Source organism: Oncorhynchus mykiss, chromosome 16 (genome assembly GCF_057628025.1).
Source record: "Oncorhynchus mykiss isolate SJ-2025 chromosome 16, ASM5762802v1, whole genome shotgun sequence".
Classification (NCBI taxonomy): domain Eukaryota; kingdom Metazoa; phylum Chordata; class Actinopteri; order Salmoniformes; family Salmonidae; genus Oncorhynchus; species Oncorhynchus mykiss.
The window spans coordinates 57,838,572-57,853,425 of record NC_143037.1 but is presented as its reverse complement, the minus strand read 5'-3'; the positions used below and the strand labels follow the sequence as shown (position 1 = coordinate 57,853,425).

Genomic DNA, 14,854 nt, shown 5'->3' with positions numbered 1-14,854 from the left:
GAGGCAGCACAGAGATAAGACCTAAAGGTTTTTAATGAAATGTAATAAAGCATAGGTCCAAAGCACACAGGATGATGAATTTAGAGAGAGGGCCAGCATGGCAGAACACACAACCCTCCACACAGTTAATCCAGCAGCCTCCACCCTAACTACCAACACACCACCACAGACAGACCACCCTTCCACTCCCTGCCTATAAATATACCCTCCCTGTCTCACATAACACCCTGTTGGTTCCACAACCTCCATCCCCCAACTTGAATAGGTGGAACCCTCACCAACCCTCCAAGCCCAGTGCCTCATCCCCTCATGCCCAGTCCGATCCCCTCCTGCTGGGTGAGCCACATGGGCCTGTGTGCAGCTTTGTGGGGTTTCACCACATACAGGCACCTACAGAGGGCCTCACACCAGGGCAGCAGGGCCCCGCTGGACAGCTGCATGCTGGAGCACAACCCTGGGCCATGTGTCCTCAGCCTGGAGCTCTGAGCCTGGAGCCAGAGCGCTGAACGTTACTGACGGCTACAGCCTGCTGCCTCTTTCTGTACACACTGTCTCAGAGAGAGAGAGAGAGAGAGAGAGAGAGAGAGACCACTGTGCTCACAGACTGGATCCAATAAGACAGTATCAGGTATCAAATACTATACAACGGAGACAGACAGACAATCCATAGGGAGTAGTTGGTACTGCCATGATCACAATACTACAGCTTTACAACGAGGTGAGGAGACTGAGGCAGTCAAAGGTATGGGAGTCAGTCAGCATCAGACCAGACAGCCTCATCTGATTACTGGCTGCTGGAGGAGAGAGTATGTAGAGCAAAACCAGGGTGACTCATCTGTCAGAGCCTCTCTGTGTGTGTGTGTGTGTGTGTGTGTGTGTGTGTGTGTGTGTGTGTGTGTGTGTGTGTGTGTGTGTGTGTGTGTGTGTGTGTGTGTGTGCGTGTGTGTGTGTGTGTGTGTGATGCAGTGGGGTCTTACCTCTCCACGGTAGCCCACGTACACATAGGTACACATGGGTTGGAATGCACCCGTACCACAGGCCAGCAGGTGGGTGCGATTATAGGGCTGCAGCAGGCGCACAAAGTTGGCACACTCCGTCTGTGAACACACACGCACACACACACACACAGGTTAAATAAATACACATACACAGGACAACAATAAACTGTCAACCAATTTCTGACCATTTTGTGTAGAGCAAAAATATTTCTTAACAAAGGCCATTGATTCCACATGTTAGCAATAAGGGCCAAGAACAAGATTTGAAAAGATGAAAAACAATAAACTTCAACAAACGCTGGGCTTCCCAGATCTTTCCCACAGCCAAAGACAGGGCCACATGGAGGGATCAGGCAACAGAGAGAAGAGAAGGAGAAAGATGGAGAGCTAGAGAGAGGGGGTGGGGGGAGAATAAGAGAGGAGATCTAGAGACAGAATAAGAGAAAATAGAATCCTCAAGCCCTCAGGAAGAGTAGGGCACAGATGTATCCTTTTCTTGAAGTTTCCCAATAGAAGCTGAGGAGTGGTGTCACAGTGACCAACAGGAAACAAGCCAAGAGTGTCACTGCCCTAGGGTGAGAGGGTCAAACTCGTCCACTTAGCTGCTGTGTGTGTGTGTGACTACTTTTTTTTTTAAATAACCAGGGAGGGCTCATTGAGATTAAAATCTATTTTTCAAGAGTGCCCTGGCCAAGATAGGCAGCACCAAGTCACTACAAAAAAATTACAGACAGACAACATGAAAAACTACAAGTAATCTAGTAAAAACCATTGAATTCACAAGAGTATAAAACAGCAAATGATAAACATTGACAGGTCAGGGAATCAGCCTCAAAATCCTTTAATAATGATTTAAAAACACCAATCGGGACAAGTTCTTCCAGTTTAAAAGTATTTTGTAAGGCGTTCCAAGACGATGGCGCAGAGTACATAAAAGCCCTTTTACCAAATTCAGTTGGGACATTTGGAACAGTTAGCAGGATAAAGTCCAGCGAATGAAGAGAGTACCCACCACATTTCTGAACAATAAAAATGCCCAAATAAAAAGGTAGTAAACCCAAAATGGCTTTGTAAATAAAAGTATACCAGTGACTGAGCCTACGAGTGACTAGAGAAGGCCAGCCAACCCTGGTATACAAAGTGTAGTGGTGCGTAAGGGTTTTGTAGTTTAAAATAAATCTCAAAGTTTCATGGTAAAGAGTGTCAATTGATCTCAAACACTGAGCGGAAGCATTCATATATAAAATATCCCCATAGTCTAGTAAAGGCATAAATGTAGCTGATACTAGCCACCTTCTGGCTTCAAAAGAAAAGGCCTTATTCCTAAAATAAAATCCCAATTTCAGCTTACATTGTTTTTGTAAGTTGAGTATTATACACTATTATACACTGAATGTACAAAACATTCTGAACATGACATAGACTGACCAGGGGAATCCAGGGGAATGCTATGATCCCTTATTGATGTCACTTGTTAAATCCACTTCAATTAGTGTGGATGAAGGGGAGGAGACATGTTACAAAATATTGAAGTGCCTTTGAACGGGGTAGAAGGTGCCAGGAGCACTGGTTTATGTCAAGAACTGCAACGCTGCTGTTTGTTTCAAGCTCAACAGTTTCCCATGTGTATCAAGAAGGTCCACCACCCAAAGGACATCCAGCCAACTTGACACAACTGTGGGAAGCATTGGAGTCAACATGGGCCAGCATCCCTGTGGAACACTTTCGACACCTTGAAGATTCCATGCCCTAACGAATTGAGGCTGTTTGAGGGCAAAGGGGGGTGCAACTCAATATTAGGAAGGTGTTCCTAATGTTTTGTACACCCACTGTACAGTATATTGGCGGTTTGGAGTGAAGCCAGGTGTGCTTTTTATCTATCAGCCAAACATGACTTGGCTCTCCTTCCTGTCCAGACTATAGCTGCACGCACGCACGCGCGCACACACACACACGCCCACACACACACACACACACACACACACACACACACACACACACACACACACACACACACACACACACACACACACACACCTCACAAACACACTCCTCACGCACATACTCCTCACGCACACACTCCTCACGCACACACTCCTCGCGCGCACACACACACACACACACACACACACACACACACACACACACACACTCCTCACGTAAACACACACACTCCTCACGCACACACACCCCCACCCACGCACACACACACACACACACACACACACACACACACACACACACACACACACACACACACACACACACAAGCACACCCTCCTCACGTAAACACACACACTCCTCACGCACACACACACACACACACACACTCCTCCTTACGCACATACTCCTCCTCTCAGGTTTTAATTACCCAAAACGCTCCCTCCCTCCCTCTCTTCACCTACCACCATCCCACTCTCCTCCCCTGCTCTGGTTGAGTATAGAGTGTAGGCTGTAGTGAGACGGACTGTAGATATAGACTCCAGACTGGTCCCAGTGGAGAGACGCAGCCTCCTGGCCCTGTCTCCTCCATGTTCCTAATGTTTTATACACTCAGTGTATAAACTGATGAGTGGCAGATCCTTCGTAATGTATTTCTCCATAATATTGAGTGTGTAACAGACAGGCGGGGTGGTAGGGTAATACCATCAGGCCTCAGATGATTATACTGAGGGATGGAGACATCTTGTTCTAGTGTAAACAGCATGCATTCACTGGAGAGCAATCAGCGCTGTTAACACTAACAGGAAATCAAGACCATCGTTGGGGGAAACACACAAACACACGCAGAGAGAGAAAGACAAACACACACACCGTCAAACAGGCGTACAGCTGTGCACACACACTCGAAGACACACATGGATGCAAACACACACAAAGAGGCACACACAAAGCTGTTTTGGAAAAAGCAGGATGCTTCAGTCCAAGTCTCTGTGGTCCACACAGCTGGAGCTACATGGAGAAGAAAGAGCAAAGAAGCAGTGTGCTGAGGAGAAGGCCAGATGAGCAGACTACAGATGTGAACATTGATAACTTAGACAGACACACAACACAATCCCACCAGCTCCCAGACAAGTGGTAGACACAAGCGTAGGCATCAAATGCACTATAAGACGTGCTCAACTCCTAAAGTTTGGTTTCTTTAGCCCAGCAGTAGTTGTTCATATCAAGTAAGCTTAGACGTACTGTTAGCCTAGAGCGATCCACAGTGTCTGTCTGCATATTTGTCCTTGGTTAGTAGATGATTCACTTTTTAAAGCAAGTCACTTCCACGTTTGTACCCATAAGTACGGCTGTACCCATTAATGAACATAGTGGAACGTTTCCTCTGGCAGTGCTGGATAATGCCAAGGCACTGTGCCAAATGGCACCAAGCTGAGTTTCCAGCTCCCTGATGCATGAAGTCTCAGAGTCTCACAAAGTTCTTCAAAAGTCTCCTACAAATCCTTTAAACATTCAAATCTCTCACCCATCCACTCGGACTAATAACTCTCCCAAAGCCACAACCCCGGTAGTTCCTGCTTTGTTATTGTCTGGTTCCTGCTGAGGGAGGGGCTGTGGGACATCTATGTCTGCTGGGGGCAATGAAATTAGGGGTCATGTGGTCGCGACCTGTGAGAAAGGCCATCATAAAGCAAACACGTTAGGTGTTACCCAGTGGTCAACCAGCGGGGTCACACAGCCCCATTGAACAGCCGGTTCCCCTCCTTTAGCCAGTCAATAAAATACCCTCACAGATAACTCCTCCATCCCCCCACAGTCAATGGAGGGAAGTAGTATGCACATCCTACAGCTCCAAGACACAGACACATTGTGTATAAGGGAAGGAGACAGATTGCGACCATCAGAACGCTGAATAGGTGCAACAATAGTAACACAACGCGCTCCGGCTTTAAAACCAGCCAGGCTGTCTAGTCAGTGTCTAGTCAGCGTCTAGTCAGCGTCTAGTCAGCGTCTAGTCAGCGTCTAGTCAGTTTCTAGTCAGTGTCTAGTCAGTGTCTAGTCAGTGTCTAGTCAGTGTCTAGTTAGTGTCTAGTCAGTGTCTAGTTAGTGTCTAGTCAGTGTCTAGTCAGTGTCTAGTCAGTGTCTAGTCAGCGTCTAGACAGTGTCTAGTCAGTGTCTAGTCAGTGTCTAGTCAGTGTCTAGTCAGTGCCAGCGCCCGCTTCACTCCACAGTGTTTGTTTAATGGGAGGTCTCCATGTTCAACACTGCCTAACAAAGTTAGAGAGGGAGGGATAGCTCTGTCCTCACTCACCCACCCGCTGGCATAGGCAGACAGGGTATATTTAGAACACACATTTAAGTGTCCATCTGTGACGGAATGAGCTGCTCTGTACACACTCACATGTCCCTGCATCCACTGGGATAACATCAGTCCTCAGTAAGGGTTGTGAACCAAGCCTTTCTCTCTGGCAAAAACACAAACAAGTCCATTTCAACCAATCAAACCAACACCTATCCATGCCTTTGCAACTTTTTGACTTATGACATTGCCTGGGGTTTTGTCTAGCTGCGGGGAAAGGTACAAACAGAGCCCTGATTGAGTGTGTGTCCATGTCTGAGTCTTTGTCAGGTAGAGAACAGCGGCAGAGAGGGCACCCCATCAATGACCCAGAGACAACAACATAACTGGGCCTGTCCACTGGGGACCACCCCCTCTTACATAGGGTAAACAACACATACAGTCCCTAAAAGCCTTTCTCATGGAGTCCCTAGCCTCAGAGGGCACTGGGGTGGAGGTGGTGTGTCGTATTCCGGTTGGGAGGAACTAGAGGTGAGAAGTGTTACCGATGTGACCCTGTACACACATTCCCACTTCGCCTCTACCTCCCAGCCCAGTCATTGTTAATGATGCTAGACACTGGACTAGAAACATGGGCCCCTCTTCCTCTCTGACAAACAATGTATCTCCAGCAACTTGAACTGTGGTCTGAATGAGTCTGATGGTAGGTGAGTGCTTCTGGGGTGCATGGGTGTGTCTCTGGAGGGGAGCTTAAACACACACAGCCCACGGCTCCCTTGGCACAGGTTAGATTGAGTTACCGTGGGCCCAACTTTAACCCGTCACGACTGCTCCTCTCCCCTAAGAACACCAGCTCACATACCTCATACAGGAGGAGGAAACGCATAATAACTCCTGATATTAGATACCCTCCTCACCTGCCACTTCAAACGCCACAGTTACCTATAGGGCCAGTGTTGACGCCCAATGGGGGGGTCTTAAACTTGCCTCCACATCCACAGAGACAGATTAGTCCTGTTTTACAGGCCAAACCCCCTAACCCAGACCAGATGCGAGGGTTGTTTCACTTTCTGTCGTTACCCAAGGCTTAGGGGACAGAAGATATTAAACATGGAACCGCAAGTGTCTTTAGAGTGTCTGACTGGGGAGTGAGGGCCAGTTTCAATATGGGCAGTCTTCTTAAAGATGTAATTACTGGTGTTCATTGTGTCGGGAACCCGACTCTGGATACCTCAGCCATGTGGGAGGGGATATTACTAGATATCGAAAGACTCCCTATCTCATTCACTGGCTGTTAAACAACTTCACTGTACCCAGGGATGGAGGCATGGATAGATGAAGGGATGGTGGGATGATGCATGGGACTATGGCTGTCGCCTGTAGGATATAGGAAAAGGGAGTGTTGACACAGCAAGCCAACTGTCGACATCAATTTGCTGTTTAGCTTCCTGATAACATGATCCAGATGTGGCAATGTAGAATGTACAGTACAGTCAGTAAGGTAACTAGAATGCTACTGTCTAGAGTGGCTGATAAAGCAGCTGAATAGGCTAGACCGGTGGAAACCATAGATGTGACATTTTTTGAGTAAATAGGAAGTAGAGAGGCCTCTCTGAGCTGTCACTCACCTGAGAATCTTTCCCTCTCTGGACACATTCATCTCTGTTACCAGGCAACGGAGGCCAGTAGATCTACAATGAGAGAGAGAGAGAGAGAGAGAGAGAGAGAGAGAGAGAGAGAGAGAGAGAGAGAGAGAGAGAGAGAGAGAGAGAGAGAGAGAGAGAGAGAGAGAGAGAATGATAAAATGATAAATCACGTCATAACATTGTTCACTGCCTAAATCCACAATATAACTACAGGCAATTAGAGCATGAGAACATTATTAGCCACAGTTTAAACAATGAAAACATACTAGATCACATGAAATCCAAGCAGGTATCTCACTAAGTCTTTGCTCCCACACAATCATCCATGGGCTAATCAGTGCTAATTGATGTGGGTGGGTCGAACATGGAACTGTAATCACAGTGTAGTAATTTAGGCCGTGTGATACATTTACGGTGTGTTCTATATCATCAATATCCAGCTTATTCAAGATTGTTTTTGGAAAGCCCCTCTTTGGCACCATCAGATACTGTGTTGTAAATTACTGACTCGCAGATGGCTTTTTTGTGTGTTTCATTTAAAAGCTTATTTTGCTTTCGGGAAGAGGTCTATACAGAGTACCAAGAAAACAATCAAGGAAGCAGTAACTTTCTGTGACAGTGTGCGTACGTGTCCATCCGCAATTGTGTCCATCCGCAATTGTGTCCATGTGTATTTGTGTCTGTGCTTATGTGCATGTACATGCGTGCTCCTACATTATAGTGCATGTACATGCGTGCTCCTACATTATAGTGCATGTACATGCGTGCTCCTACATTACAGTGCATGTACATGCGTGCTCCTACATTATAGTGCATGTACATGCGTGCTCCTACATTATAGTGCATGTACATGCGTGCTCCTACATTACAGTGCATGTACATGCGTGCTCCTACATTATAGTGCATGTACATGCGTGCTCCTACATTATAGTGCATGTACATGCGTGCGCCTACATTATAGTGAGTGCATGTACATGCGTGCTCCTACATTATAGTGCATGTACATGCGTGCTCCTACATTATAGTGCATGTACATGCGTGCTCCTACATTATAGTGCATGTACATGCGTGCTCCTACATTATAGTGCATGTACATGCGTGCTCCTACATTATAGTGCATGGCCATTCATCATAAGACAGAAAACGACACCTGATACAGGTGCTTTTCTGTAACACAGCTATCATATCATAAATGAATGTTACAGAAAGGATTAGGGCCTCCTCTATAAATCACACTCTATCCCTTTATCGAGCCTGTCTGGAACTGAACCACAATAAATCCCTGCCTGTCTGAAACATGCCTTTTTATGGTCTGAACCACAGAATCAGTCAATCTGATAGTCAACACTGCGCTATTTATACTAATATTCCTTTCCTGGATTCAAATAGGAAGTACTGTGGTCATCATGTTCTATTTGTCTCTATAACTCCGTCCCTCTGTTTAACCATCCTGACATGTTAGTCATCAACACCAATTGCAGGATAAAGTTTCCCCTATGTCTAGACATTGATCTGGTCAGCTTGGGTTTCTGTGCCTTAGGGCAACTTCTTACCAGAGCTTGGCTGTCAGCGCGCTGATTAACTTCCTTTTCCTGTTTGGCTCAGTAGTGTCATCCATTGGCCGGAAAGCCCAGGCACCAGCCAATCATAACAAGCACTGACAAACCCTGGCATGAGCTGGCCAATCAAGGACCTTACTGTGGCATGCATCAAGTAGATCCATAACATACTAAACTACACACAGACCGTATGTTCAAATCTACTCTTATCTAGTCTCTAGTGTGACTGAAACTAGGGGGACATGTTTGTTAAGAACCAACCACATTTATGGCAACATAAAACAAGTTTGGTTTTACACACAAACACTCCTCAAAAGCTAAAGGTCTATATCGAGCTGCAATCATTTTAGTTTAGAGTAAAATATTTACATGTTAATGTGGCACATTTACATGAGTTTAATGGGCATGTGTTTGTTTTATTTCTGCCATGGTCGGTCATTACCATTAAGACTGTATTGAAACAGTTCAAACACTTCCCAAATATGATATGCCAGAGTGGCTGTTGACGCTCTTAAGAAGCAGTGGTGGGCAGTGGGTAGTGGGCAGTGAGCTGTGGGCTGAGGGCAGTGAGTAGTGGGCAGTGAGCTGTGGGCTGTGGGCTGAGGGCAGTGAGTAGTGGGCAGTGAGCTGTGGGCTGTGGGCAGTGAGCTGTGGGCTGTGGGCTGAGGGCAGTGAGTAGTGGGCAGTGAGCTGTGGGCTGAGGGCAGTGAGTTGTGGGCAGTGAGCTGTGGGCTGAGGGCAGTGAGTTGTGGGCTGTGAGCTGTGGGCTGTGGGCAATGAGCTGTGGGCTGTGGGCTGAGGGCAGTGAGTTGTGGGCAGTGAGCTGTGGGCTGAGGGCAGTGAGTTGTGGGCACTGAGCTGTGGGCTGTGGGCTGTGGGCTGTGGGCAGTGAGCTGTGGGCAGTTCACAGGCCAACCTGGTCTCTGTGACCTCATCTCTCCAACTCATCCATGTTTGTTTCTCCCTGTCAAAGACTAGTGGGCCCAGCCAGACTGAGCCTAGGAGTATAGACATTACTAATAGTGAGTTGACTTAAAATATACATAAAATGTATATAGTATGTTTAAACTGGAATTACAGGCCTAAGCGTTGTTGTTCACTAGTTTGCTCCAATTGAGGGAGGGGTGGTAGGGTTGGAGGGTAATAAAGTAAATATGTATTTTTTTTAAAGATATGTATATACAGTTGAAGTCGGAAGTTTACATACAATTAGGTTGGAGTCATTAAAACTTGTTTTTCAACCAAATTTCTTGTTAACAAACTATAGTTTTGGCAAGTCGGTTAGGACATCTACTTCGTGTATGACACAAGTCATTTTTCCAACAATTGTTCACAGACAGATTATTTCACTTATAATTCACTGTATCACAATTGCAGTGGGTCAGAAGTTTACATACAGTAAGTTGACTGTGCCTTTAAACAGCTTGAAAAAATTCCAGAAATGATGTCATGGCTTTATAAGCTTCTGATAGGCTAATTGACATAATTTGAGTCAATTGGAGGTGTACCTGTGGATGTATTTCAAGGCCTACCTTCAAACTCAGTGCCTCTTTGCTTGACATCATGGGAAAATCAAAATAAATCAGCCAAGACCTCAGAAAAACAATTGTTGACCTCCACAAGTCTGGTTCATCCTTGGGAGCAATTTCCAAAGCATTACGGTACCACGTTCATCTGTACAAACAATAGTATGCAAGTATAAACACCATGGGACCACATAGCCATCACACCGCTCAGGAAGGAGACGCGTTCTGTCTCCTAGAGATGAATGTACTTTGGTGCAAAAAGTGCAAATCAATCCCAGAACAACAGCAAAGGACCTTGTGAAGATGCTGGAGGAAACAGGTACAAAAGTATCTATATCCACAGTAAAACGAGTTCTATATTGACATAACCTGGTAGGCCGCTCAGCAAGGAAGAAGCCACTGCTCCAAAACCGCCATAAGAAATCCAGACTACGGCTTGCAACTGCACATGGGGACAAAGATCGTACTTTTTGGAGAAATGTCCTCTGGTCTGATGAAACACAAATATAACTGTTTGGCCATAATGACCATGGTTATGTTTGGAGGAAAAAGGGGGAGCCTTGCAAGCTGAAGAACACCATCCCAAACGTGAAGCACGGGGGTGGCAGCATCATGTTGTGGGGGTGCTTTGCTGCAGGAGGGACTGGTGCACTTCACAAAATAGATGGCTTCATGAGGCAGGAAAATTATGTGGATATATTGAAGCAACATCTCAAGACGTCAGTCAGGAAGTTAAAGCCTGGTCGCAAATGGGTCTCCAAGCATACTCCAAGCAAAATGTCTTAAGGACAACAAAGTCAAGGTATTGGAGTGGCCATCACAAAGCCCTGACCTCAATCCCATAGAACATTTGTGGGCAGATCTGAAAAAGCGTGTGCGAGCAAGGAGGCCTACAAACCTGACTCAGTTACACCAGCTCTGTCAGGAGGCATGGGCCAAAATTCACCCAACTTATTGTGGGAAGCTTGTGGAAGGCTACCCAAAACATTTGCCCCAAGTTAAACAATTTATAGGCTATGCTACCAAATACTAATTGAGTGTATGTAAACTTCTGACCCACTGGGAATGTGATGAAATAAATCATTATTTATTTCAAATTGTATCTCTACTATTATTCTGACATGTTCACATACTTTAAATAAAGTGTTGACCCTAACTGACCTAAGACAGGGAATTGTTACTAGGATTAAATGTCAGGAATTGTGAAAACTGTATTTGGCTAAGGTGTATGTAAACTTCCGACTTCAACTGTTAATATATGTATGTATGTATATGCGCCAACAAAATATATGGGGAATGGAAGTGATGCAGACAATTACATTGATGGAAGCTACAATATATCTGCAATATTAAAGCTGATCTTCTCCCTACATAAAAAATATATATAATAAATAGTGAGTTAACTTTCTAAATGGAGTCTAACAGTAAACTGGTACATAGCAGGTTAAGTGATATACAGAGGCAGAGAGGGAGGAGCAGAGAGCTTAGTCTATGATGGAGGACCAGACAGAAGGAGGGATAGAGGGGGATTAAATAATTCTAGAGGTAATGATATGTGAGGAGGAGGCTGGAGAAACCTGGGGCTATGGTTAAGCTTTCTCTCCTGTCTCTCTTTTTCAATCGCTCTTTCTCCCTCTGCTACCCTATCAGGTGGGAAACCACAGAGACCTGATAAGAAGAGACCAGCTTAGTGTAAACTCTAGACCAGGATAAGTCTGACACACACAGGAGGATGTATATCACAGGGTGAATGAGGACACAGACAGACAGACAGACAGACAGACAGACAGACAGACAGACAGACAGACAGACAGACAGACAGACAGACAGACAGACAGACAGACAGACCGCTCAAGCAGTGATTCCCACTAACTCAAACTGTTAAAGTGTTAATCTCTACAGGGATTAAGTTAGGAATCCTAAAATTGGAGCTGGATTAAAGAGAGATGATTTAGAGACATTTGAGGTTGGTATTCCTGTGTGGCTCAGCTGGTAGAGCATGGCACCTGCAATGCCAGGGTTGTGGGTTTGATTCCCACAGGTGACCAGTACAAAAAGTATGATTTTGGCACTCACAACAGTAAATTGCTCTGGATAAGAGTGTCTGTTAAGTGACCATATGGAGTCCTGGTGAGATGTACATGCCACCCTAGTCAGCAGCTCAAACAACAACACTAAGACAATGGGTGAGTTTAGGAATAATTATTTATGTGGGGTTTATTGTACATGAGTTGATGAGTATGTGGAGGGGTTTAAACTCCCCCCATTGGCCTATCGGTACAGTATATATTACAGGGAACATGGACTCACCTCTTTGGAGTCCAGGTTGGTATGGTCCAGTCTCAGGGAGTAGAGGACGTCTTTGCCCCCCAGGAACAGGCGGTCATGGTACTCGTCCAGAAACAAAGCGCTCAGGGAAAGCTGACCGTGGTGACCACTGAAGATAGAGGACCGGTTGGTGGCTACAAGGTCTGTGGGAGGAGGAGGTGAAGGAGGATGGATGGATGGATGGATGGATGGATGGATGGATGGATGGATGCAGAGAAGAACAGAGTGGGCATGTGAAGATATATAAACCCAGTGGAAAACTAAGCAAAACATCAATATGCAGTAGGTCAAGGAGGTGATGTCATCTCTGCCATTTGAAAAGGTTAGGTACACCGTGTGTGGGTCCCGGAAGAAATCTGACCTAACCTGGTCTCCATTCATGGAGTACGTAGAAACCCATTGGTTGAATCAATGTTGTTTCCACATCATTTAGTGGAATAGATGTTGAATTGATGTCTGTGACCAGTGAGGAGCCTGTCGTTTAGATTATGTCTCTGTTGTATTTCAGCACATGCAGTCATGTCCTATGTTATTAGCCATACTGTGCAAATATGTATTAACCTGTTTTTAATTATGTTTCTCTTTCTTTTTTGTATGCAATACATCAATACGGAGGACTCCTATAAATCTGCTCAATATGCTGAAGAAAAGTCCGTTTGTGATTAAGATGGAATTTGGGTTGTTGTTCTGGGTGGGCTCCCTGCTGGGAAGGAGATCTCCATGTTTGTTCAGAGGTATTCAGGGGTCTTCCAGAACATTAGATAACTGGAAGGTTTGGCTCAGCTAGAGAATGACTCAGTGTTCTGTGTTCTGAGATGACAAATAAAGATCAATAGCAGTTTGAGTGGAGTCCCAGTGTTTATAGGATGTCATACGCCTGTAATACACATTAGTTGCAGAAAGAGTTATCTGGGCTTGACATGGAACGCGCTACTCTGAGGCACACCACCCATCAACACATACGCATGTTTGCTCGCATGCTCACACACGCACACACAACACTAAAAACAAATGGTTCTATATACAGTGCCCTCTGAGGGTATCCAGACCCCTTGCCTTTTCCACATTTGGATACATTACAGCCTTAATCTAAAATTCATTAAATATATATTTTTCCTCATCAATCTACACACAATTCCCCACAATGACAAAGAAAAAACAGGTTTTAGACAATTTTGTTAATTAAAAAAAAAATATGGTAATATAAAATATCACATTTACATCAGTATTCAGACTCTTTACTCAAGCACTTTTGGCAGGGATTACAGCATTGAGTCTTCTTGGGCATGACGCTACAAGCTTGTATAACGCTACAATCTGTATTTGGGGAGTGTCTCCCATTCTTCTTTGCCGATCATCTCAAGCTCTTTCAGGTTGAATGGGGAGCGTTGCTGCACAGCTATTTTTAGGTCTCTTCAGAGATGTTCGATCGGGTTCAAGTCCGGGCTCTTGCTGGGCCACTCAAGGACATTCAGAGACTTGTCCCGAAGCCACTCCTGTGTTGTCTTGGCTGTGTGCTTAGGGTCGTTGTCCTGTTGGAAGGTAAACCTTCACCCCAGTCTGAGGCCCTGAGCAAGCTGGAGAAGGTTTTCATCAAGGATCTCTGTGTACTTTGCTCCGTTCATCTTTGCCTCGATGCTGACTAGTCTCCCAGTCCCTGCCGCTGAAAAACATCCCTACAGCATGATGCTGTCACCACCATGCTTCACCGTAGGGATGGTGCCAGGTTTCCTCTAGTCGTGACGATTGGCATTCAGGTCAAAGAGCTCCACCTTGGTTTCATCAGACCAGAGAATCTTGTTCTTCATGATCTGAGAGTCTTTAGGTGCCTTTTGGCAAACTCCAAGCGGGCTGTCATGTGCCTTTTACTGAGGAGTGGCTTCCGTCTGGTCACTCTACCATAAAGGCCTGATTGGTGGAGCACTGCAGAGATGGTTGTCCTTCTAGAAGATTCTCCCATATCCACAGAGGAACTCTAGAGCTCTGTCAGAGTGACCATCGGTTTCTTGACCTTTGTCCCCGGCCGGCCAGTTCTAGGAAGAGTCTTGGTGGTTCCAAACTTCTTTCATTTAAGAATGATGGAGGCCACTGTGTTCTTGGGGACCTTCAATGCTGCAGAAATGTTTTGGTACCCTTCCCCAGGTCTGTGCCTCGACACAATCCTGTCTCGGAGCTCTAAGGACAATTCCTTCCACCTCATGGCTTGGTTTTTGCTCTGACATGGACTGTCACCTGTGGGTGATATAGACAGGTGTGTTCCTTTCCAGATCATGTCCAATCAATTGAATGTACCACAGGTGGATTCCAATCAAGTTGTAGACACATCTCAAGGATGATCAATGGAAACAGGATGCACCTGAGCTCAATTTCCAGTCTCATAGCAAAGAGTCTGAATACTTATGTATATAATTTCTAAAAAACAGTTTTCACTTTGTCCTTATGGGGTATTATGTGTAGATTGCTGAGGATTTTTTTTATTTAATCCATTTTAGAAAAAGGCTGTAACGTAACAAAATGTGGAAAAAGTCAAGGGGTCTGAATACTTTCCGAAGGC

General features: G+C 45.4%; 1 protein-coding gene across 1 annotated transcript in view; it reads right to left on the bottom strand.

Moving 5' to 3' along the window:
* sema3g (semaphorin 3G) overlaps positions 1-14,854 on the bottom strand; it is a 60,008-nt gene that overhangs the window by 23,106 nt on the left and 22,048 nt on the right. Inside the window, exons 2-4 of the mRNA XM_036947322.2 lie at positions 12,283-12,443; positions 6,870-6,932; positions 978-1,097 (exon numbers count right to left, since the gene is read on the bottom strand). Coding sequence (XP_036803217.2) covers positions 978-1,097; positions 6,870-6,932; positions 12,283-12,443 — 344 coding nt within the window. The remainder of the gene's footprint in view (positions 1-977; positions 1,098-6,869; positions 6,933-12,282; positions 12,444-14,854) is intronic.